Source organism: Alternaria ventricosa, assembly GCF_023758065.1.
Source record: "Alternaria ventricosa strain BMP 2768 chromosome Unknown scaffold_1, whole genome shotgun sequence".
NCBI lineage: Eukaryota > Fungi > Ascomycota > Dothideomycetes > Pleosporales > Pleosporaceae > Alternaria > Alternaria ventricosa.
In genome coordinates, this window is record NW_026055681.1 from 1,903,838 (window position 1) to 1,928,221 (window position 24,384).

General features: G+C 53.2%; 4 protein-coding genes across 4 annotated transcripts; 1 reads left to right on the forward strand and 3 right to left on the reverse strand.

Moving 5' to 3' along the window:
- Nucleotides 1–245: 245 nt before the first annotated feature.
- On the reverse strand, nucleotides 246–6,423 carry J4E93_000658 (uncharacterized protein; the record flags this gene model as incomplete). The annotated part of the gene is made up of 2 exons (XM_049338617.1): nucleotides 246–4,565; nucleotides 4,615–6,423. 2 exons carry the CDS (start codon nucleotides 6,421–6,423, stop codon nucleotides 246–248), a joined length of 6,129 nt encoding a protein of 2,042 aa, XP_049204502.1.
- A 340-nt stretch (nucleotides 6,424–6,763) lies between these two features.
- On the forward strand, nucleotides 6,764–8,784 carry J4E93_000659 (uncharacterized protein; the record flags this gene model as incomplete). The annotated part of the gene is made up of 2 exons (XM_049338618.1): nucleotides 6,764–6,807; nucleotides 6,861–8,784. The coding sequence occupies 2 exons, from the start codon at nucleotides 6,764–6,766 to the stop codon at nucleotides 8,782–8,784; spliced, it is 1,968 nt and encodes a 655-aa protein (XP_049204503.1).
- Nucleotides 8,785–9,597: 813 nt separating this feature from the next.
- Nucleotides 9,598–12,347, reverse strand: J4E93_000660 (uncharacterized protein; the record flags this gene model as incomplete). Its single annotated transcript, XM_049338619.1, has 2 exons — nucleotides 9,598–10,900; nucleotides 11,065–12,347. The coding sequence occupies 2 exons, from the start codon at nucleotides 12,345–12,347 to the stop codon at nucleotides 9,598–9,600; spliced, it is 2,586 nt and encodes an 861-aa protein (XP_049204504.1).
- Nucleotides 12,348–22,101: 9,754 nt separating this feature from the next.
- J4E93_000661 (uncharacterized protein) lies at nucleotides 22,102–24,153 on the reverse strand (the record flags this gene model as incomplete). Its single annotated transcript, XM_049338620.1, has 6 exons — nucleotides 22,102–22,445; nucleotides 22,518–22,708; nucleotides 22,764–23,099; nucleotides 23,145–23,903; nucleotides 23,951–24,045; nucleotides 24,097–24,153. The coding sequence occupies 6 exons, from the start codon at nucleotides 24,151–24,153 to the stop codon at nucleotides 22,102–22,104; spliced, it is 1,782 nt and encodes a 593-aa protein (XP_049204505.1).
- Nucleotides 24,154–24,384: the final 231 nt, after the last annotated feature.

The window sequence follows — 24,384 nt, forward strand, 5'->3', positions numbered from 1 at the left end:
TGCTTTATATACGTTCAATGTTGCGACGCATGTATATATGATGGTTAGATGGTTAGACGGTAGACGATACGTTTAAACGCGCATGCATTCATATCATAGATATGGAGTTCTCAAATCAAGCAGAACACCTGTAGTATCCTTTATTACTTTTGAATCATGCGAATTTGGAATGCTACTTCGTGCACTTACATACTCCTCTCTACAGAACCTTATACGGCAGATACCCTCATCTCACACATCCCCTCCTACCCGCCCATCCCCCTCCCCCGATCCATAACCCCCGCCTTTATCCTCTCCACGACCTCCCTACCCAACCACCTCAACTTCCCATTTTGCCGACACGCCGCATCCGCCCACTCAAACACGCCCTTCAACTCCCTCAGCTCTTCAACTTTCCAGCTCTTCGCCAGCCTACCCAGCACCAATCTCGATTCGACAACTGTAGCCCCGGGATCCAACCAGCTCTTACTGTGTTGATCCAGTGGTAGTATGAGTCCTGCGTCGCTGGCAGATATGAATCGCGATAGCGCGGGGAGGGTGAAGATCCAGTGGAAGAGGAGGTTTGCGGTCTTTGATGATTGGGCATCGTTCAGGGCGACGAGGGTAGAACTAAAGGCTGTGGCGTATGTATCATGGGCAGAACGACGGCGAACGTTCAGTGTCTGGTTGCGCTCGAAGGATCTGAGGTGGAGTGGGTTGTGTACAAAGTCCAAGGTCGTGGGCCAGTATGTTTGGTCTGCCGTTTCGAGGCGACTTATCAGATGGATCTCCGGGAGAAGGCACGGCGCTACTAATGTCTTTGTTTCTGGCTCCTGGTTTCCTTCTTGGTTGTTCTTGAAGACGACGGTTATAGGCATGGATATGGCACGACCGGTGTCTACGTCTCGCACAACGAGACATCTCGGCTCGGCAGCAAGTACCCAGAAGTGACGGAAAGCCTGCAGGTGCGCCCTTGAATCTTGTACGTCGGAGGGAAACAGGGGGTAGAATGCGCAGATCAGACTGGCAATGGCTTTGTTGCTGCGACTGAAAGTCTGGGTACCACCCGCGATGAACAAAGTGCCGAAGGCCATATGAGCTGCGAGATGAGAGCCGTAGGGAATGTCCGGTCCAATGCGGCCATGGAGACCGCGCAAGCGACGGAAGACGTCGAGATCGCCAGTTCCTGCCATGACAGTTGCGGCCGCTAAAGCGATGAGGTCCTGACAGTTCCGGACTGTGTTCTTGGAAAGCTTGGAATCATAGCGTACGGCAGGAAGTTTGTTGATACGTATCAGTTGATCCAGATACTTGATCAGGAAGTCGCGGACCTGAATATCCCCCGTACCAGCATGCTTGAGACTCACAGCCCACAGCAGACCTGCGATGATGTTGTAAAAAGGCATTTGCTCGCTACGGAGTCGTGTAATGCCTTTGAGATCCCAGGCTTCGCGATAATCGTACGGGAGATTCTTGATGATCCAGGAGTCCGAAGCTTCGATGGTATCCCACATAATGAGATGTTTGGCGAGGGTGCGGAGGAGGAAGATGTCTGGGCGAACGTAGTCGAACTGGGGCAGCGTATCCGGGATATCTATCTTACGCGCGACGGTCTGGTCGTGGGTCTTCATGAAGATGAGGGCAACGGCGATGACTGCTCCAGCTGTTGCTTGATCGAGGATGTGGACAACGTTGACGGGCTTAGGCGCTACAGCGACTGTCATGAGACGCTCAACTATACGCATATCGTGGAGACCTCCAAGATCTTTACCCTTGCCCAGGTTGATGAAGCCGAGCGCGAAGCCCGCGGCCAGCCTGTAAGCTTCATCACGCAGACTGTCCGGCGGTTCTGATGGATCTGGAATCTCGACATACTCGATCTCTGAAAGCATCACCTCGCTCATGCGACGGTGCTGGGTGTTGTAGTAGAGTAGACCAATACCCATGAGGCCTGTAGTCTGGGTATAAGGAGAGAGGTTTAGCTCAGCTGCCCCTTGTGGGAGCATTCTTGTGACATGCACCGATAGCAGTCGTGTAACGAGTGTGTCCATGGTACCCATGAATGAGGCGGCTAAACCCAACAACAAGCCGACCGAGGTCATGGTATGCTTTGGGGTAAGGTACTTGAAAGAAAGCCACTTCGCAATCGTTCTCAGATGGCCATTCAGGCCAAGGCCAAGTAACAGTCCAGCATGCTTGTTCGTCAACTCCGAAGGTTTGTTGTACATGATCCATGACGTGTCGATGCCCTGGGCGTCGCGAGATATGCTGAGACCAGCTGCAGCACCAGCGTTAAAGAATGCCCAGAAGTACTTCTCCTCGGAATAATTCTGCCTTTCTGCAGTGACGACGTTACCCATTGGCTTCATGAGACATGATGTGGAGAAGCCGTATAGCGGGTATTTCTCCGTCAGCAGCGGTTTCTTGCTGCTGAACTTGATCATGGAGCTGCCTAACGGCAAAGAGAACGTGCGCACCATGACCCACTGCATAAGTGCTTTCTGCCCCTCGAGCATTGCTGCATCGTCTTGCCGGTTGTCAGCCTTGTACTCTGCGACAGTCTGCCGCAGAGGCTCTAGCAGCGTGTATGCCTCCATGAACCGCCTATCTTCGCGGAAGATGAGTCGCGTGATGTAGTGCCGATCAACTTCAGATGTTGATTGAATTGTTTCCATTCGATCAGCGCCTTGACATATAGTGTGAACGTCTCGTGTTGTGCCAGCTGCATGCAGACTCCCGCCTGTTGTGGCCAAGTGACTATCAGGGGCAAAGTCTGCAACTGGCGTGTGGCTTAGATCCAAGTCTTCGCGCTGGACAAGTCTGAGTAGTGAGCTCGACCACGTAGTAGGTGGATTCGCCTGACATCTCGTAATAGCTTCCATGAGTGGTGCTTTGGCGGCTTCCGGCAATGTGGCTAACAGCTCAGGGCTGATATTGCAGGTCCTGATCAGCTCTACAACCTTCTTAGGGCTCGATGCAGGATCTATATCGCGGAAGAACCTGTGCAATGCTACAGTCCTGGGCGTTATCCCTGCTATAATCTCGTCGATGTTGATGGACGAGTGTGGAGATGCTTTGGACTTCCGTATGAGCATAGCCAGTGTGGGGAATGGGGCGTAATGCTGGGATCCTGTGACAGTGCTAAGCCACTCCATAATGGAAGGAGGTGCATCCCATGGCTGTGCATGCAGCCGAACTTTGCTGATCAATGTGGTTTCGTCATATGCCCAATCCTGACTTGAACCCCCATCAAGATCGAAGAATCCACCTTGTCTCCAGTCCCACGCTTCCCAACGAAGCCAGTGCCCGATCTGGGCTAACACGGGTGCGAGATTCCCATGTTGCATATCAGAGAAATCTTGGCACAGGGTGTCAAGCTTGCGCTCTTCACGGAAGAGATGGAGCGACACCACAATTTCAGACAAAGACGATATGCGAAGATCCTGCTTCTCCGAGGGAGACAATCGTCTCCAATGGTCATTCGTGGCTTTCCCGATCGGTGACTGGACATATTGACGAGCAAGTTCAAGGCAAGCTGGTATCATGCCGTTTTTGATGCTGATCTGTTGAGCGATTGTTGGCAACTGGCGCTGCAGTGAGTCGCGCTTGGCCGGCGGACTCATCGCCGTCGATGTCGGACTAGAGTGCAAAGCCCAGGCCCAGGGAGAGGACGCCCAACTCTTGGTCTGCGGTGTCGACGTCTGGCGATTGCACATCAGACGCCATGCTGAGTCATCGTCATCAATAAACTCGTCTGGCTTGGCTTGGCTTGCAGGACGCCCAGAACTTCTTCGCTGAGTTGATTTTGCACGAGTGACCGTCTTCCCCTTCTTCTCATCGATGAAGGGCACCGCGAGGGTGAGCAGAGTCGCTACGAAAGCTGTCCAATCAGCACTCACATGCTCCGCTCCCTCATTCGATAGTGATTTGCGAATGTTCCACCAAATCTCCAGTAGAAATTCGCCTGCATAGTTTGGCAGAACCGTTGAAAGCACTCGGAAGAGTTCAGCAACATAGCCATCCGAGGGTGACAGACGCAATACCATTCGATGGCGACGAAGCTCACCGTCAAGTAGCTCGAATTTGCCGCTTTTCCCTAATGAAGATAGCCCTCGTAACGGCTGACTCGGTTTTATGAGTCGTCTTGAGCCTGCAGTTGCTCTGGTTTGATCGCGTTGTATGATGGCATACGGATCAAACATCCTCATGGAATCCAAGGTGAGCTTCACCGGTAGGTGGCTGCCCCAACCTGCAGTCAACGATAAACAAGATTCCTGGGGATTTCTTGAATTGAGTTGCGCGATTCGCTCGACATGGCCGTCGCGGACTTTGACAAGATCCAGTGCGTCATCTAGCTGTCGCGAGCTGACAAATTTCGGAACGCAAGCATATCGAGGAGCTGCACTGGCCGAGCCCGACTGGGTCGCAGATGCGGATGGTGATAGTCTTCTTCGTGAGACTGCAAGCTCACACTCGAGTGGAAGTTGCAGTGACGGATGGGATATGTACAGGTACAGCTTTCGCTCATGGAGGGTTGCTGAATTGAAGGGTGCATTCAGAGTAAGTACCTTTGGCTTATGCCATTCCTACTCATGTGTTAGTAACGTCATCTTCCCGGGAAGGATGCTGACTTGCCTCAGTATTCGAAGGATTTCCGAGGGCAAAGAGGCCACTTTTGAGGTATTGCGTGACTGGGAGCTCTGCGATGACACTGATGATGAGCTCTTTGTGGAGTCCATCTCCAGGTTGCGGTCCTCCTTTAGCATCAGGCGGTGCAAACAGATCATCAAGCTCGTCGTAGTCTTCTATAGTGTCGAATGTATCCTCATCCATGACATCGTCCAGGGTGTCATCAATCGATACAGCGCCTAAGCTCATTCGGGATGTAACGCTACCAGGGGTGGAAGCTCGATTCCGAGACTGTGAGAAGCCACCAAAACTTGTACGATCGTGACCCAGTGAGTGCCTACTTCGCTGACTTGCATTGAAGCTGCCACCAATACTGGTGCGGGACGTTGCCATGTCCTGAAACGCGCTTCTGTCGAAGCTCGTCGAGAGTTCAGCCCGTGACAGCAGCGAGCTTACTCGCCTGGACTCCTTTGGCTGGCGGGTGATATCAGAGTCGGGATTGAGCTGTGAAGCAAGAGCGTCATCGACTGCTTGGTCAGAGAGACGTTCCTTGGTGATCTTGAAAGATGGGGGCTGTGTCTTGCTGCGTGGAGCACCACCAAAGCTTTCCCTCAATCTGTCAGCTCCACGGATTGCTGGCGTAGTTGCACCTGTTCCTGGTACAGTGCCGCCGTATGAGCTACGGCGTCGAGACTTGGCTATTGGTAGAGGAATGTGCTGTTTGCGAGAACTTGATATTGATTTTGGCTCAAGATAGGCCGCAGACCAGATGGTAAATACATTAGTCTCGTGGTTTGCTGTGACTACTAGTAGAAGAGGCTTGTCATTACCACTGCGATCGAACAGAATCTCGTTCCGCGGAGACACGTAGATGATCTCCTCAGCTTTGTCAATTGCCTCGAGTCGCCGATGACCAGAGCCTTGGGAGGTCAAGAAGCTGCTGCGGTCACCACCTGCAACAACGCTGACAACCAGTCCCAGCTCCGACAGCGGGTCTGTGAAGGAATATAATCTGGGTATCGACTCTGGATTTAGAGGCGCAATAGGGTTGATCAAATCATCAAGAAACGTGTTCGCACCCGACAAGCGAGATTTACCATGTCGCGATGCGCCCATAGAAGAGCCATGCCGCCGGTGGGGTTTATGGAAGCTCTGTGAAAAGGAGAACTGTTGTGAGAGGAAAGACTGGTTGTTCGTGAGGAAGGAATTCTGTGGAGCCGACGGCAACTGCGGACTGGTGGGCACAGGGTGTAAAGGAGCAAGCTTCCTCTGCAGTACAACACCCCTTGCTGCAGGAAAAGCCTTGTCCACCTCGAAGGGGAGGTTTACGATGTGTGTGGTGCCCGAGAGAAAGAAGACGTGTGCTTGCGACCTCAAGAAGACGACGAGAGCACGCGATAGTTTCTCCACTGGGGGCGTCGTGGGACTGGCTGGCGCAGTAGGATCGGTAGCGGGCTGGGTCCCTTGAGTGAGGAAGCTCTTTGCAGGGTCGGCAGATTTGTGTTCTGACGAGTTGTCGGTAGGCTCGTGGGTGCCGTATGAGGGCTCGTCTACCAAGAACCATGTCAAGAGCGCCTGCTTGACCTTCTCTTTCTCAACCTCAAAGTTGAAGACCTTGCGTATGACGCCGCCTCGCGACCAGATCACGTGGTATTCGGTGGTGACGAGCTCGTCGGTATAGCCATCGGGGCTGTCGTCGGTGTAGGTGTCCCAGACATAATCGCGGTCGGTGCTATCGTCGGTCAGGATGGACTCTTGAACCAGATACTGCAGGGCGGAGGGCTTGTGGACCCCGATTGAGCGAAGGGAGGCCATGCGAAAGACCGGCCCGCAACATGAGGGAGGTTTGGGTGGCGTGTGTGCGTCGGGGTGAGAAAGGCGGTTTGTTTGCGCGGGGCGCGCGATCTGAGGGTGACGCGCTGCGGTCGAGCGCGACTTCCTCAGGGAAATGTTGACAAACTCCGCAGCACCTCCGAGCTTCCTTCACCCTCACACATCACGTCGCGCCACTCGTGCACCTCTCATACTGTCAATACAACAATTAGACACCTTCTAGACGTCCCAAATATAGTTGCGCTTCAGGCAGAAGTCGCGTCCTTCGCTCTTTCCTCGTTACCCAGGCGGTAGCTTCGCTCACCACCATCGAGCTGCAAGCATGGAGCCCATTGTCACGACGCAAGGGAAGCTGACTCAGCTGAGGTATGTTCTATCCACGCTGCGCGTCACGCGACTGCTGACATAGCATCTTATAGGTACGAGCTTCCGCATCGCGTACACGACTCCACCGTATACCCCGTCAAAGCCCCCAATGGCTCGACCATCGTACTCTATGGCCACGAGACTGGCGTCGGCATTCTATGGAGAGGCGGACGGCCTTTGAAGAAGACTGCGCCGCCTCCCAAGCAGCCGGCGAAGCCAGCGAAAGTCAATGGAACAAGCAAGGATGCCATCATGATCATTGACTCGGACGATGACGAGCCTGCCAAAGCTGCCGCGGAGCCGCTGCCTAAGGCAGAGTTCGAAGACGAAGAAGAAGAGCTCGACCCAGACCAGCCGTATGCCTCGATCGTTCAGCAGCTGTCTCTGTCGCTCAGCACCCAAGTCCTCCACATCGCCGTACCCCAAATACCGAGCGCGTCTACTCTCCGACCCGCAGATACCATACCTCCCATATTCAGTCAAAACATCGTCTTCACTGTCGGATGTGCCGACTCGACCATCCGTGTCATCACGCTGCCTCTGAGCCCTCCTCCACATGTCGCTAAAGACAAGCTACACAGCATGAAGCCCCAATTCGGCGAGAACGTTGTCAAAGTCCACGGTCACCAGAGCATTCCGATGGGTGTTACTATGACTTGGACTGCAAGGCGGGAACCAAGCTCTGCAGAAGATGGGGACGACGACGTGGATATGGATGAAGAGGAAGAAGACACAGCGAATTCTAGACGCAAACCCCAATCGCGCGCCGACGGAGGCTTCGACATACTTGTGGCATCCCACTCCGCTGAGCTGGGAGGCTTGCTCAAGCTGTTCCGTTTTGAGCTGTCGGAGACGGCACTGAAGGTGTCACATCCTGTCACGCCTTACAAGACGCTGGCTCTAAGCAAGCCTGCCTCTCGCATTGCCTTCAACACCGCTCAATATCCGAAGCCTCGCCATTCGCAACTGCTGATCGCGGACTCGGCAGGCACTACGCGCATCTACGATCCTTTTACATCACCGACCCGTAAACGACGAGGAAGCGGTAGTCGCGCAGAGCCTGGAGCATTCATTGCGACTTTCAGGTCATCCTTCGAGAGCGTCAAGAACGTTGCGCTGACCCCTGCTGTTCTCCCATCGCGTAAAGCTATCATCGACGCAGCGTGGGCTTCCGATGGTCGTCATATAATAGCTCTCCTGGCAGATGGCGAGTGGGGCGTCTGGGATGTCGACCGGTCTGGTCCAAGTCCTCCAGCAGATCCATCGGCATTCTCTCTTCGGGGGTATGTTGGTACAGCCGAGAAAGAAGGAACCTCTGGCGGCGCATCGAGTCCAAAGCGCGGAAGCCGCAATTCACTCGCTCCAATGACACCGAATACACGTAAACGGAAAGAGGAAACATTGTTCCAGGGCAGCGCGTCAAGTTCGACAGTAGCGACCAGAGGTGGCGTTTCTGTTGCGAGCATCACGTCGAATAACGGAGTATCGGCAGAGGACTCGGTCCTCATTTGGTACGGGTCTGAGATTCACAGGATAGCAGATCTGATGAAGTTTTGGACTCGCACTGCTTCCGCCAGCAGCGGAGGTTCCTTGCCTGGCCCCGGTCTTCAACAACAGGATGTTGTACTTTGCGGCGAATCCATCACCTCCGTCTCACAGTTCGACACCACAGCCCAAGCCTCGCGCATGGCCGTCGCAAGAGATACTCTCATCTCAGCGGAGCACCGCCTCATCATCACCGCCAGCACCAGCCAGCCTCTTGGACGTGATCTAAACGCCATGTTCGCGCGCGAAAAGGTGGAAGACGAAACATCGACCCGAGCAGACCAGGCCCTCCTCACTCGTGGCGAGCTTGATCTCGGTGGCATGGACAGGATGCTCGAAAGCATGGAAGGCAGCGGTACTAGTGCAGCCGTTTCCAAGAACTTGACCATGGGTGGGCCTCGGAAGGTTCTCTTCGCCTCGTCAGCGGCTTGATCACAAACGAAAGCACAACGACCGATTTCCCTTTGAATAACAGAAAGTGCTCCGAATGCACGGAAAGCCGGTACTTGAATACGATATCCCCAAATCATCATTTTTATTATCATAGCCGCCATACAAGCGGTAAGCGGTTCCCAGTGCTCCCTAACATGTCCCTTTCCTCTTCTTCGTGTTTTCAAAAAGAAAGCCCAGACCCAGAACATGCTTTCGCGGCCTAAGGTGGAGCTCAGCGACCAGACCCATTCCTGCTGCTCAGTATAGCCTAGCGATACATCAACTACCGTACTGAACCTGCAGTCGCCGACGATCGTCCCTTTTACCCCTAGTACCCCTCACAGGGGAAAGGTTCCCGTAATGTAAATGGTGTCTTTTGTCTGGATAGCTGTGGGCGGTGCGTGCATAGATCCTTCCCAATTCTTCACTCTGAGCTGCTTGTATATCTAGCCGGTCCTTAGGGATGTCGGGTGAGGACGGTATGCGATTCTGTGGTGACGAGGCGCGTGGGTGCATGACGTGCATGTCTGTCATGGATGCGCGCGGTGTAGTGCCTGTGTGTGGGGAAGGGCGTGCAACATCTCTTGACCTTGTGAATCTTGTGATGTGTGTTATAATTCTTAAATAGACAATTTATTCCTCTTTAGCCTTGTTTGTGCGAGAATCATATATGAGCAGAATAACCAAAACTATTATTATTATCTCAGCCGTAACCTCGAACGCCATTGCTAAATAAAATTGATACAACGATGCATTTCTACTCGTTCTCAGACAAGAAAGGCGTGACGGCAGGCTTCCATGACCACGACCATATTAAGCATCGCCCACAACTCTACCAACAAACCCTTCCAGTCCAGCCATACCCTTAGCTCCCCTCTCATTACCCCCAAAAAGCCCTGGCCCACCGCCAGGCATGACTAAGACCTTGGCGCCCATCTCCACGAACTCGCGCGAAGCGATGAATTGGAAGGTCACGATGACCGCTGGCGGCGAAGCTTCAGCTGCCGGCTTCTCCATCTCAACGTCAAAGCCGAACCCGAAAGCATCATCCTCGTCTCCGTGAGTCTTGAGCGTAGGGTCATCCATACGTTCGGCAGCAACGGAAAGCACTTTCGATGAAGCTCTCACGCTAGCAATGTAAACGACAACTGCGCTACCGACATTGAGGTCCTTGACGTTTTCTGCTTGCTTATCCTCAAATCGCACTGTGATGACTTTGTGCGCTTTGGGCTCGTGAGTCGCCAAGACCATGCCTTTACGTATCCTGTTTATCGATGGACTGACAATCGGCGTATCGACGGGTGCGAGGCCCATGGTCCCGACCTGACCTGCATGAAGCTTTCGCACGGGTAGACGCAGATTGCGCAGAGACGTAATGCGGACGCGTCGCCATTCACTGTGTCGATCGCGCAATGAGGCGTTCTTCGATTTCGTGTTCAGTGCGCCAGGAAATGACCTCGATTGCGGAATAGATGGCTTGCGATCTGGTATTGCGCTACCGCTGTCGCTGTCGTCGGAGCTTACATCGACAGGGTAGGGTCCTAATAGCAGCTCGTCGCCAACAGCCAGAGACCCGTAACGGAGGTAGCCCCCAATGATCGCAGATCGATCACTTGATGTATCTGTGCGGACGCTGTAGACGTCTTCGATATAAAAGAGTGGCGAAACTGCTGCAGGTGCAGGTAGAGTCACTTCCCTGGGCATGGGCAGTTCTCGAAGGAATGCATGAAGCTTCCTGATTCCTGTTCCCTTGACTGCGCTAGTCAAAACTATCGGAACTGCCGCAAGTGGTGAGTCTGCAAGGAGACTTAGTGCATTGTCGATCTTAGGATCTCCTCCATCAACTGTGTGTAGATCGGCCTCTAGCACAGATGTAGCTGCATCACTAACGAGACAAGGCGTCCTGTTGTGCTCTCTCAATACCGAGAACAACTTGGCACAGGTGCTTTTCAGATCGGTAATGTTAGCCAAATCGAGTTTAGTGATGACAATGACAAGCGGTAGTTCCAGGGCGAGGCATAACTGAAGGTGTGCGTGAGATAGATCCAGATCTGCTGCTGCCGGACCGAGTATTTCTTCAGCTGAAGGTGATGCTCCGAGCTTGCCTGAAGATTCACTGGTGTTGTCAGCTGGGACACACAGAAGTGTCCAATGGGGTTGCCTAATGGACAAGTTAGCAGAGTCCGCCACATGCATTTGAGACGGGACGGTTGGGAAGAAGATGACCCAGAGGAGTACATGTGAAAGAAGGGGGAGTTATAATATGCAGGTATCACTTACCAGCCGACAATACCACGGACAGTGGTTCGTCTAAATCGAGGGTGGCCAGCTGAGTCAGAAAGGAACACAAGTCGGCCGTTCTTTGCTGACTCTACAGCTGCGTGGATGTCAATCCATGAGTCAATGTCCTCGGAGCCATAGTTAGTCACGCGTGACGAGCCTCCTACATCACGATACCCTATCAACTCCTGAGTGACAGAACTGGTCATCCCTGATGCGATCTCGTGTCTGTGTTTCAAAAGACTCAGGCGACTCTTTCCTCTGCCATTATCCAGCGTGGCGGTAGAAAGCGTGCCAAGTAAGCTAGATTTACCGGACATGGTGGCACCGGTCACTGATACACGCATCTGCTCGGTGACTTCTTTAGACTCGTTGGTCAGAGCCGTAACGTTGCTAGCACCGGAGTTAGACGGAACGTCGGCTGCATCCTGCTCATTCCTCTTCGTATGATCGATCAAGTGCTGTTCTGGGCGGACCAAAGCTTCGGCAACTAGTAGTGGCGATTTTACCACCCTCTGTTGTACTGTGCCAGAATTCTCAATCCATTCGCAGTCGCCCACTGGAACCCTGCGCATGACCTCGATTCCACAGCCTAAGCTTGCAGCCATAGCGCGCAAATTGTTCAGGCTCTCTTCCATCTCGTCTTCTGCCAGACCAACGATAGTTCCGTCGTCCGCAACTCCAATCTCGTAGAGCGCACCACTACTCTCTTCCAATCCCGGGAGCAGACGTTGAGGCATCTCGGGGTCCGACAGACGTGCATCGTCGGGGAAATGAGGTATGACAGGCGCCATGGATGATGACATATGGTTTGGGCATGACTGCTGTAGGCGCCACAGCAACTGAGTAGTCAGCTGCTCCAGACGATGCTGCTTTGACTGTATAGAGGCCAAGGGGGGAGGAGTGTTGGCCAGGACGCCGGACTCTGATACGCTGCGACCCGCTGGTATAGGTATGTCAGGCCGACGCATAGACCCAGATATATGGCGTGCGGTACTGGAACGAGTGAATGACCGCCGTCGCCTAAGCAGCAAATGTAGCTTGTACTCCGTAGGGCCATCCTGGGGCTCTGCCTCCAATCTTGTGATCTGCGTGTAATCTATATCGGTGGGAAGAGATGCCGCATTTGCGCTTGTCTCTTCCCTAAGACCACCGAGAGTCGAAGGTATTCGTCGGGGGTTCGTGGTTGGAACCGGGGATCGCGCAACGTCGCCGATGGGTGTGGTCGCCCAGGGCGACGAAACGCGCGGAGGATCGGGGTCGAAGGTAAATATGGAGGCCATATTGCGTAGTAGAGGTTATGTGTCTTCGTGGTTCTATTCCTCGCGGGAAGGCGCGATCGGGGTAAGACTGGTCAAGTCGCGTATTGCCGCGTTGCGCTGGTGAGTAAGCGTGGTATTGATCGTGAGTTGGTGTGTAAGAAGTGCGTCCGAAATAGTTGCGATAATAAAGGAAGCATCGTGACGGGTGTGTAGGGCAAACGATGAGTGTAACTTCGTCAAGCAATGACTAGAGGCAACTCGTCGACGAGTTGCGTGAGGGTGCCAAGCTGGCGTTCAGAAATTAGAGGGAGACATGAGTGTTGGCAGTTCTAGTGATGGTGATGCTCTGAGTGACGGAAAAGTTGCGGTGGCATGAGATGGTCGTCGGCTGTTGGAAGTATGGAGGTCGCGGCCACCGTGTTAGTCACTGGTCGTCATTGGCCCCAGCTTTGCGGGGAGTCACCGTTCTGCGGAGCGGCCCTCATCCATCGCTCTCAGCCTCAAAACGGATCGCCGCAACAACAGACGCCCTTTTTCCTGGTGCGACGTACGAATTGTGTCCGTACTGGACTTGAATTAATTCAAAATCATTTACGGCTCAAGTCACAGTACTCACTGGTTAGGTGTCAATACATTCGTTAGCCAACAGCATTAAAACATCATATGGACTGGAGAATGCAAAACCATCTTGCTATACCATAAGCTGTTGGGTGAATATCTATGCCAGCATTCAGCACAGCAAAGCAGACGCGAATGCGCTAGTCACGTCTGCGGTTTCGTAGAGACCTTACAAGTCTTGGTTCATATTTGCATTCCGCGTTGGTTGTGAAGGACGCTTCATCTGTGTATGCAGTTCTGCCAGTTGCATTTCAACAATGACTCGAGTCATCTGACATCACAACATCTACGGGTGCATTGGTCTTGCTGCCGACTGATCACGGCACGGCACGCGTATTCGTATTTGAACGCCAGGCATCGACGGGCTGAGGGCGGCGATCGGGTTCAGACACGAGAAGGGCGTAATGTTGGCGCAGGCTAGGTACCCAATAAAATTACCTACATGTGATTATGTCCGTAGCAGTGACCAACTCAGCGCAGTGCCTAACAAACTCAGAAGGCGTTACGAGATTAAAGGTGATACTGCAGTCCCCAGACAATGAGACGCTCTAGCGACTTCGAATCGAAGCACAAAAGACACATGCCGACCAAGACCCAGTGCACTACGGCATCAGAACATGTCGGCGCAGGGTTCCGCTAAAGCTCAGCCGGCGGTTGAGGCTGAAATGCTACGAAACAGACACCTAAACATATATGGGACGATGTTATGCCCGTATGACGGGCTCGCATGCTCGCATCCACCACCATGAAAGGACTGCTCGCGACCCCTGTTACGGCTGTTGGCCGCCATGTGCGGTTAATCTATTGCCACGCATATGCCGCCGCCTCATTGAAACCGTCCTCCCATTTGGTAGACGGCTCTGACTTTAGCCGGCTTTCTCGAAGGTGACACTGCACGTTTTCCGCAGTAGTGGACACGCGAGCGCTACGAGCCAAACCATTGCCCTGGAGCCCCATGTGTAACCTTGACCATGCACGTCAGCCTTGCCCATGCGAGGACCACATGGTTCGAAACTCCGGCTGTTATCTCTGCGACGGCTCACCACGCGAAGGGGATGCGCGTCAGCTGTTGGTGTTTGAGTGCTGCTGGGGATGGCATTCTAATGTTCTCTGTTCGTGTGTAAGTTGCGAATGCCTCACTTCTGACAAGCGATGACATATCGCCGACTGCACTGTGGGTAGCCCGCCTGAATGCTCATCATTTGCGGCGCGGTGGTCTAGAGACGCGAGCGCGAGACCAGTTCGGATTCGGGTACGTTGCCGGGTCACTTGCGCGTCTCGATCACATCGTGGAGACGCTCACAGTGCGTGAAATTCTCCACGGAAGATCTCTGGATGCACACATGGGCCACAATTTCGTCAAGATCGAACGATACGTACGCAGGTGAGGTGTCTATCATTTCTTGGCCACACTGTGCTGCGTTCATCCACTCATGCAGGTGATCTAGAAGGTAGTTTTGCTGTGGGGTGGGGCGGTGTTATGGTCGCCTGAGGAAACATACGATTAGACGCTTTGAGATAGGCAAAGCGGACAAGGGAGGGCTGACGCCCGTCACTGTGCCGCCGGTACTGATGCCCTAGGTAGGTAAACACTCCGGACCTCAACCTCCTAGAGGCAGTTCTGCATCGTTGAGACTCCATTTAACAAATTGGCGAGCGGTCCGATAGCTCGATCGTTCCAGCCGCGGGCAACACAGACGGCGGAGTGAAGTGATTGAAGCCGCGGCGTTACTTCAAGTCAGCCCGTTCGCCCTAGCGGGTCCTGCATGCCGGATCGTCCATTGCATTACCTTGTAGCTAGCCGCCTGTAGGATGCTGAGATCTGAGCCAAACACAACGGTTTTCACGTGATGCCGAATGAATGTACTTTGTGCTCCCCTTGTCTCTTTCTGGCTAAGTATACTGAGGGATCAAGTGACTGTCATCCTTCCCGCGCAGCCGCGCCCCGCCGGATCATCCTTGCGATTCTCCAAGCTCAATCCACACGTCAGCAAAAGGCGTGTCGGGCACGCGCTTGGCTGTGGGGGCGAAGCAAGATGGACCGTCGAGGACCCTTTCACGTCATTGTTTCCCGGTGCTTGAATTGGACCGAAATCCCGCGTGCTTAGGTACAATCCCTTTCCAAAGCGGTAAGGAGCCAATGAGCAAGGGGTGGTTCCAGCGACTCGGTTCCGACTATACGCTAAGTCTGCCGGTTTGCAAGGCCAAGCGACAGAGACCTGTCCTTGCAAATCGGATTTGGGCCACGAGTCTGTCCTAGAGTCGGATGCGTATCATTATGTTGTGTGTCAGTGCGGGTCCCGCGCCGTAAGATCAGGGCGAAACATGAATAATGATCTCTATCCTCATTTTCCTGATCAGTAATACAACGTTAGACGCGTTTCCGAGCTGCAGTGGCTGGTCTTGGCAGCATGCAGGTTGAAGCTTCAATCACACACACTTTGCGCGACCGACCAGTGAGCCACCAAACGTGTGTTTGATTGCATATTGTACGTTAAAGCCGGAAATATCCACGTCACCGGTGTATCCCAGAATGGCATGTATGCATATGTACGTCTGTAACCCGGTGCTGAAAGCCCATTTACGCGGTTGTCGGTTTCCGAAACGAGGGACCATTCGCATGGCGGATTATTCTTCCGCTGCCCAGTGATGTCAACATGGAGATGAGGATCGAATGGCCACCAGTATCGTAGCCGCTGATGTACCGATGACATGGTTCCTATGAGTACCTACAATTGCCCGGACCACAGTCGTCCACTTGAAAACCATTGCCAAATAGTGCGCTGCGCGTTAGTGGCGCCTCTCGGTAGCTTCGGTTCGTTGTTGCATGGTTGGTCCTTCTCCACAGCGGTGGGTGCTTTTTACAAGGCTTTTCCCGTGCTAAGTCGTGGCGACAACGGCCCGCTAGACTGATCGTTACTCAAAGTTGAGAAAAGCCGTGCGAAGTCAGTCGGCAGCCTGGCTAATGCATGTGAAACCGGCTCGTGATAGTTGGTGCGCATCGAGAAGGCATCGAATCGAATTCGGGTAGAGCATCAGTCATGGACATACGGCTCTGCTGTGAGATCAGTTGCAAGTCATGTTTAAGATTACAGTGCTGCTGAAAACCTATTAGAACTACCATACGATCTGATGCTGAATGCTGAATCGTGGAGGTGGTCGGTAAAATTCCCTTCCCGGTCTAAGCTACGACTTTTCGAAAGATTTCGCGCGGCATTGCCGAAGCATGCCGTGCGGGACAGCGTCGGCCACGGTGCTCTGTTCGCTCTTGGACCCTGATAGGGAAGAGGTGCTGACCGATGATTTTGCGTGACCCGTGTGGTCGGATACATCGCAGGGAAGAGCTACAGGGGCACCCTCAACCAGCAGGAACTCCATGTTCCTGCTTTCCTCACTCCTCCAAATCCTCCCGCGATCCCTCGAACGGGTCGGTCAACGCCTTCTTTCGTAATTCGGTCTCATTGGTACGACGGAGAAGGAGTCCGATGTTGGGTGTTAGGAAATGGCATACGCGCTCCTTCAGATAATTGAGACTAAGTCGAGACGGTGTTTAGAAGGCCATGTTCTAGCGGTTTAGCCCAGTATACGAAGAAAAGGTAGCCTTTGCGACCTTGAATCTATGTATTCGTAGCATCATAAAGAACAGGCGCTTGCTTGCAAACATTATATATAAGAACTGATGGTTGTTGAGTGCTTCGCTGGAAGCCTGGTGCTCGAACACTAATGTCACGAAATGTGACGGAGCCGGGACTGTGTACAAGCCTAAAGCGTATTAGACAAGTCGTAGCTACGAGTCCTGCGGCGTCAAGATGTGCCCTTTGGAAGCTCCGAGTATCCTGCGGGCCACATTCCGATTTGGGAAGCGGCACACAACGGTATGGTCGCCAGCTGGCATGCTTCTACCTGTGCGTGTCGATGCTGCATGATATCGAGGCGAAGCCTCATATCCTTAAACAGACCGTGACACTTTGTGCTCGGGTATTGCACCTAGTTCAACCAGCACCTTTGGCTGTCCTTGAACTGGATAGTTCTAGATCGATTGGGCCTCGAGATGCAGGATTTATCTACCCACTCGTTTCAGACGCTCTTCTTGGCTTGCACTTATCGTGCGCCATGTGCCCGTTTCTTGCAGTGGTCCGCGTGAATTCGGCTCCACACCTAGGGCATGAGCTTTTCGAGGCGGTCCCTGACTTCTCTCGTTGATGTCGTAAAAGGTTGCTGAACGTAGAGAACTGCCGTCCGTTACACCCATGCTCCCAGCATTGGGGCTTCGGTCTAGAGTTCACGACACGTGGCTGCATGGCACTGCCTTGCGTGCTTGGAGATGAAGACAGTGCAGGTACTGGACCACCAGGCGGCGGGCCACTCTGCGAAGACTCGTACGCTGGATACGCGGCAGGCGTCGTGGAACTTGGGGGGTACATAGTCGGCAGTGGGTGATATTCGCTAGTACCGTACGTTGTTGGAGGGTACGGCTGAGGGCTTTCTTCAATCAGTGGAAAGATTCGCTAGGCGCTGAATTTGACTTACGGCGAGTAAGAGTTGCTCCCCATCGACTGGCTTGGAACACTATTGTGCGGGGCCGAATATGAGTAGGAATGGGCCGTAGAAGACATTGGAGATGGATGCCCTCGCATCGAGTCAACAGGCTGATGATGTTGATAGGGGCTACGGGGAAGAGAGGGATGCTGAGGCTGATAAGGCGGTAGAATGTTGTGTTGATCGGATCTTCTTTGCTGGCTGTCATTCGGCAGCGGACTCGAAGCATAGGACGAGCTGTATGGATTTGATGCTGATGATCTTGGCTCTGCGTAAGATTGCAGAGGTGGGTAGCCCGACGAGTAAGACGTCTGTGGAGAGCCGTAGTGGCTCATTCCGTACTGCGAAGATGGCATCATGAAGCCCAAGGTGCTGTCGATATCAGAACATGCTCAATCCTCCAGGGCTGATAGAGTAATATACCTCATATCTTGCAGTTCCAAGAACGAATCGTCCGACTGCCCGACGTCAACCGGCAGTTGTAGCTCGAGGTCGTGGCTACCAGAAACAGACGTTAATGGCGATGGGAAGAAGGACAGCGCTCGGCTGGGCTGGCTGTGCGGAGTGCGTAGCGTCTGTGGGCTAACGCTATGCGCAAGTCCTGAGTTGGAGTCTTGGAGTGACTCGTGGTGTGCAGGATATGTTGTTTGCGCGAGAGACGGGTCGGGAGACCTATCTTGATGAGAGGTCAATAAATGGAAGGTGCTGTCAGATGGAAGGTCTTCGAGAACGTGTGAAGTATTCCAAGCTAGCGAAAGTGGGTGCGACCCGGGCGTCTGATAATCAATGGGATTGTGGCGGGGCGTTTGCAAGTTTGCGGCACGGTGGGAGCGAGCTCCTCTTATTTGTGGAATTTCTGGTGGCTGAACAGATAGGTTCTGGTCGGCACGGTCCCTAAGTCTTCGTGAGATGGTCGTCGTCTTGGGTTGATGTGGTTTGGAAGACCGATCGGTCATGTTCAATAATGGAAAGGCAACATTTGATGCGGAAGGTACCAGTGGGGTTGACGTACGTTTGCGTTCCTGAGTACGGCCCGTCGGGAGGAATTATGCCAGCCTTATGGCAACTTGACCGCGAGGCAGAATCACGTATCTAACCTTGATATTTGATGGTCTGCGCCCTACATGGGGGAAACTGGACGCACAGGAACAGAGCATCTGAGCTTCATGATCCAACAGCAACAGAGCCGGCTTTGCGGCTGCGGACTGGTTGGAGCCTCGAAGGATCCGTATCCTGGTATTGAACCCAAGCCCTCCGACCGTTGACTAGCCAAAGGACGTGCACCCGCGATGGGTGCCTGGCAGGTCTGGGCCGGGGTACCCACGCACCAGCAAGAATTGCGCGACTCTCTCCAGGATGGATCAAAGCAGGTATGCCTGTTAGTCTGCCGACGATGTCTTCGCCATAACCCCCCACTACTTGTCCGAAAGCCAGCCCCTGTCAATTAGCGAGTGATGCCATCGCCGCAAGTAGCGTTGGCGGAGCCACGAATACTGGCGTGGATGGATGCCTCATTCACCAAGCAGAGGGTTGGTGGCGCTCATGATCCCGCGCCTGTGACGAGGAGCCATACCGCGTTGAGTCTGGTATTGGGAATGACCTGTCAGATCCCTCTACGTTAGCCGCGGGTGGGTCGCAATAACGCACGATAGACAGCATGTGGGTGTTGTCGGGTAACATGCAGTCGAAAGAGGAGTGGCGTAAGCCCAGCTTCATCTCGAATATTACTGGCACTGCCACGAGAGCCACGAGAGTATGCTGTTCATCGACCCAAATCGCGTGTCATGCTCTGCCGATGCACAGCTCATTGTGCGGTTCTAATTTTGGCTCGCTGCAGTGTTGCCCGAGCACGTGCTGGGCACTGCCTAAGCGGCCCGTTGTCTTTCGGAAGCGCTGCCGTTAACGTGAACGACGAGAACAAGCGGCACGCCTACAGAGGCGGAACTTCTGGAATCCATCTCGAAGCTTGAGAAGAAGCTGTGTGGCTTTCTGTACGCGAGTTCGAAGGAGTGTGATTGATACCAAGGTGGGATGTCGAGGTGTCCGCGCGTTTCGGAGGGGCACGCGGTGCCGCCGTTCACGATAGACATCGCGGGCCCACTTCCACAGAAGCTCGACTCTTGATGTAGTTGTGGAGACTGGAGTTCGGCTCCTCAGAACTGCGGCCAAAGCAATGAATGCGAGTACAGCTACTGTCTGAAGGAAGTGGTAGCCGCTACCACGAGTGCCAAGGTTTCGTTGATTGGCCGCAGCCCTGCTTCGCTTCTCCAATTGCGACCTACGCTTCCCTCCTGAACAGCCTCTCATTAAAAACACAAATCAGATCCCGTCCGTTCTCGACTTCGAAGCGGGTCAATTTTGCGTGGATCCACTGCGTCGGGGTCGACTTAAGCCGACTTCGTCCATCCGCGACCGCGCAAAAGATGCCTGCCGGCGCCGGCAGCGACCTTGGAACTATTCGGCTTCATCCTAGCTCTGGCATCCATGCAGGCCCATCACCTCATTTGAGCGCTCGTACCACTGGTGACATTGGTATCAATACACGAGATAGCCGCTTATGGAATGAAGACATTGCTGAGCCGCACCCTCCTCGCCGATATCTTCGTTGTTGTTCGGCGTTAACACAACGGCGACCACATAACGGCGACCTGAGTCCTAACGCCCCGCCACATGAGGCTCAGCCCTGGATGCAACTATATCAACATATAACTTCTAGCCGCTGGCACGCCTAATGATCCGATGGTACGATGCACTTACCATGGCACGGAGCGAATCTTGGATGTTCATGCGAAACCAGGATGATCTGGGATCGCCCTGGCCGGGCGCAGGGGCTGTAGTCTCCGCACTACCGTTATCGCACTACAATCACAGTTGTCACATTCCTCATACGATGCGTCCTACACCTAATGGGTCGCACTATGTTCAACTTTGGAGATCATAGCTTCTCTATCATGGATACTATAGCGACCCATGGGGCGTCTTTAAGCGATGTGGATTCCGGGCAGGTTCGCAGCGCCAGTGACAATCAACTTGGTCACCCATACGTCTACGAGCGGGGAGGACCCGCCTGCACTCTTGAGTTGCTGGCATAGAACAGTCTACACACTTGCAACGACTATTATCAGCGACACAAGGCAGCTGTGTTGATGAACCGTTAACACAACAGTTGTATAGGGCATCCACACAGATGTATGAGATGTCACATTCATCATGTTTCAACAGGATCTTAGCGACGAACAGGTACCTTCCAGAAGCTTCATTCAATTCACAGCCTTAGTCTATATCAGAACTCGCTTTCGCAAATGAGTACGTCAAATCACAGCCCTCTTAGGCCCACCGCACTGCGCTTCACTTCGGGTTGTCGGAAGCGCGCAACCGCCCCAGACCCCCAGAGCCTCAGGATAGGTACACGGTTTGCCTTACCGTCAAGCAAAAGCTCAGGCAGGTTTTGCGAACCAATGAATGCACGTGGACTACAACGACCAGTGTTTGCGCCATGAGCGCTGGGCCCGGCAGGTACCCATGCGGGAGGAAGTCAAGGGTGACGATACTTCGGTTACATCAGTGTCCCAAGGATGAAAAAGTGTGTGTCGCAGAACACGCTTAAGCAGGCGTAAGTGTTATGGGAAATCTTTGTGGTGATCACTATTGCAACGTCACAGATGGGGTGGGAGGGGCTACTCCTAAACTGGTTCCCATCAAGAATACGCGGTTTTACTGCTGACTCGTCGCAACTACGCTCTCCATCAACGGCAGAGATGACCGCGATGTCGTACATCCAATCTTTTGTCATCAGCCCATCATGACGTGTCCATGCCTTGATGACCAAGTATCGGACATTCTTGTCAGACACCTTGTACTCATCTTGAAAGATGGAATTCAGATTTCCTCCACGAGCGGCATCACGACGACATTCTGATGACATATCGCTCACACAGAAAACATATACTGAAATTAAAACCCACGAGACTTAATGCCTCAGCTGATGTCTCTCATCGAAATTCACTTTGGACTGGCGCAGTATGACACTCGCAACAAGACAGAGTCTGCATATCCACACTTCAGTTGTCGATCGATGCTTGGACAATGTCATAAGAGCTGTCAATCAGTCTAGATCTGAGGGCACCGGAACCATCCGCGAAGATCGAAACACATCAGTCCGACAGTCAAACCCGGTAGCACAAGTGTAGATCTTACTACCAGCCATGTCATGTCAACGCATAGTCCACATCACCCACCCTGATGACACACAAAACCCGCTGGCTGACTAAGAAGCAAACACTGCTACCAGTGTACACAGCCAAAGTCCCTCGCGAGAAGACTAGTCAGGGTCGAGGGCGGAAGGCAGAAGAAGTGGCAAATGCTGCTGCTTTGTCGCTCACAAACCCAAAGAGCAGACGAAAGGCGGAAGGAGCGACTTCGCGTTTAATTTTCGTGGCTGCCGGAAGGAGCGAACCCAGGATGATATTTTCACATCACTACCCAGATGGGAAGGAACCATCCAGGTAAGCAGGTGAAGGCACGAGTACAGCCAACCTCAGAGTTCAGGACTTGTCACATTGGCTTCATTGACCTGCAGTGTTACTCACTCAAGAATTCGACACCTCTCATCACAGTTCTACTGTGCAGCAGGAATCGCATCCAACGCCCTCTTGAACGTCTCCACCAACTTGCTCGTCTCCTCTAACCCCACGCTGAACCGAATTAAATCCGCCTCTACGCCCCATTTCGCACACCAATCCAACTCTCCATAATGCGCCAGAATCACATACGGCGAGCTGAGCGTAAAGTTTGTTCCCAGACTGGGTCCTTTCACGGTGTCGAGGTTGTCGAAGAAGGCGATGGCGTCGGCTTTTGTGTAGAAGGTGGCGGAGAGAAGGCCGCCGTAGCCACCGGAGGGGTTGCGGCACTTTTCGTAGAAGGGGCGCGTTGGTGAGGTTTTGGGGTAGTTTACTTGCTTGACTGTAGGTGGTGTTAGATGGGTATTGTATTAGGTTGCGAGAGAGGATGTGAAAGTGTGAGCAAGGCACGTACCACGGGGATGTGCGCTGAGTACGTCGCAGATGGCTTCAGCGTTTGTACCGATACGGTCGATTCTTGAGACGAAGTCACGGCTGTTGCGCTCGAGGAAGATGCTGTCTTCAGCCCAGTGGTTGTCCTCGTAGTCTTCTTCCCATGTGCGCTTGAGGAGGGCGTAGTTCTTTGCTTTGGGGTTGAGTACGAGTCTGTGTACTTCGTGTCAGTAAGTTTCTTTTGATAATGGTCAGGGTTGACGCTTACCCTCCACCCATGACATTGCTATCTCCACTGAATACCTTGGTTAGACTGCTGACGACAACGTCTGCATACTGCAAGACATTGACATTGATGAAGTTTCCAATCGTCTCATCTACGACTACGCAGAAGTCGTACTTGTCGGCCAGTTTGCGTATGCGCTCTAGGTCCGGAGATCTGAGTAACGGGTTTCCGGGGAACTCGGTGAAGAGAGCGACGAATCTCTCGCCACCTTCTAATCGTTGCTCGAGGTCGTCTAGCTCTTCTGATGAACCGAAGCCGTAGAATTGTGAACCAGGACCGAACTTCTCGGTGATCTTCAAGGTGTCGATGTATGGGAAGCTGACACTGTTAGAGTGGTACAGGCGCGGAGAACGAGAAGCTTACCCGTAGACGATGGCCCTCTTTGAGCCCTTGGCTCTGAGTAGATTCCGGTGAGCGTTGAAGATGGAGCTCATTCCTGTGGGATACAGGTAAACATCATCTTCGGAGAAGCCTGCTACCGGCCTCTTCCTTGCCGCGTCATGATCCAGGGTCATTGCTTCTGTCAAGCTAACGTCCGCGGTTAATGAACCTGCAATGCGTCTTCGAATGGCCAACTTTGCATTCTTGGTTTTTGAGAGATCCAAGTTGCGTCCGAATCTCTCCTCGACGAACTGCGAAGGATCTTGGACTTCTCCGTTGCCGTTGGTGGATTTATCCGACGCGCCCAGATCAATCGAGGTCTGCTTCTGATACCGCCTGGGACCCTTGCACACCCTTGCTGGTTGATTGACAATGGAAGCCTCTACCAAGATGCCCTCCTTGAAGAGCTGCGAGCAGTACTCTGCTCTACGACTTGAAACACCATCCCCGGAGTGCTGCCAGAAAGTCTTCGCGATGCTGAAGCGGTCTTTCGGGAACAGGACAGCCGATACTCTTGGTGATATGATTTGCAACTCTTCTGAGCGCGCTCTCTCAGCTGCCGGTACGAAATCGAGAATCCGAACTTGTGACGCATCCAGGTCTGGTGCTTGTCGCAAGAAGAATTCTTGACACCTCGATGCGGTGGCGTTTGTGGGGAATAGCATTGCACTCTCTCCCTCTTTGCCATGCTTGTCGACAATTGCAGCCGCAAAGGCTTGTATGATCTTATGTATGAAGAATCTTGTCGTGGTTAGTATACGTTCGCCATCTGGCTCGCCACACAGTACCTAGGATAGCCAGTCTTCATTTTGCTGATGACCCATTCTTCACCCTCTTCATATCCAACGTTTGCCCGCCATGTCGGCAGTGACACACTAACGGCCTGCTTTGTATCAGCCTATGGTGTGGGAGTCAGGAGTGAAGTTGGACGCACGTGCTCAGTTGCCGGTGGCAGACTCTCCCCGACTTCTACATCGTTTTCCAGGACCATTGGCGACATGTTGCAAGCACGACTCAGAAAAGTGTGGTATGGTAGGACTAAGGAATAGTGAAGACACCAGTAATGGGGCAGGTAAATGAGATGTAATGGCGCAATGACTCCAATTGCACCATGGGCTTATTCCAAAAGCCGATTAGCTCCGACTTCGGCACTTGGACAGGAAATTTAAGGTTATCGATAATGCAGCGTCACTTCCTCCGCGTCGCAGTGGCAGTCCGGAAC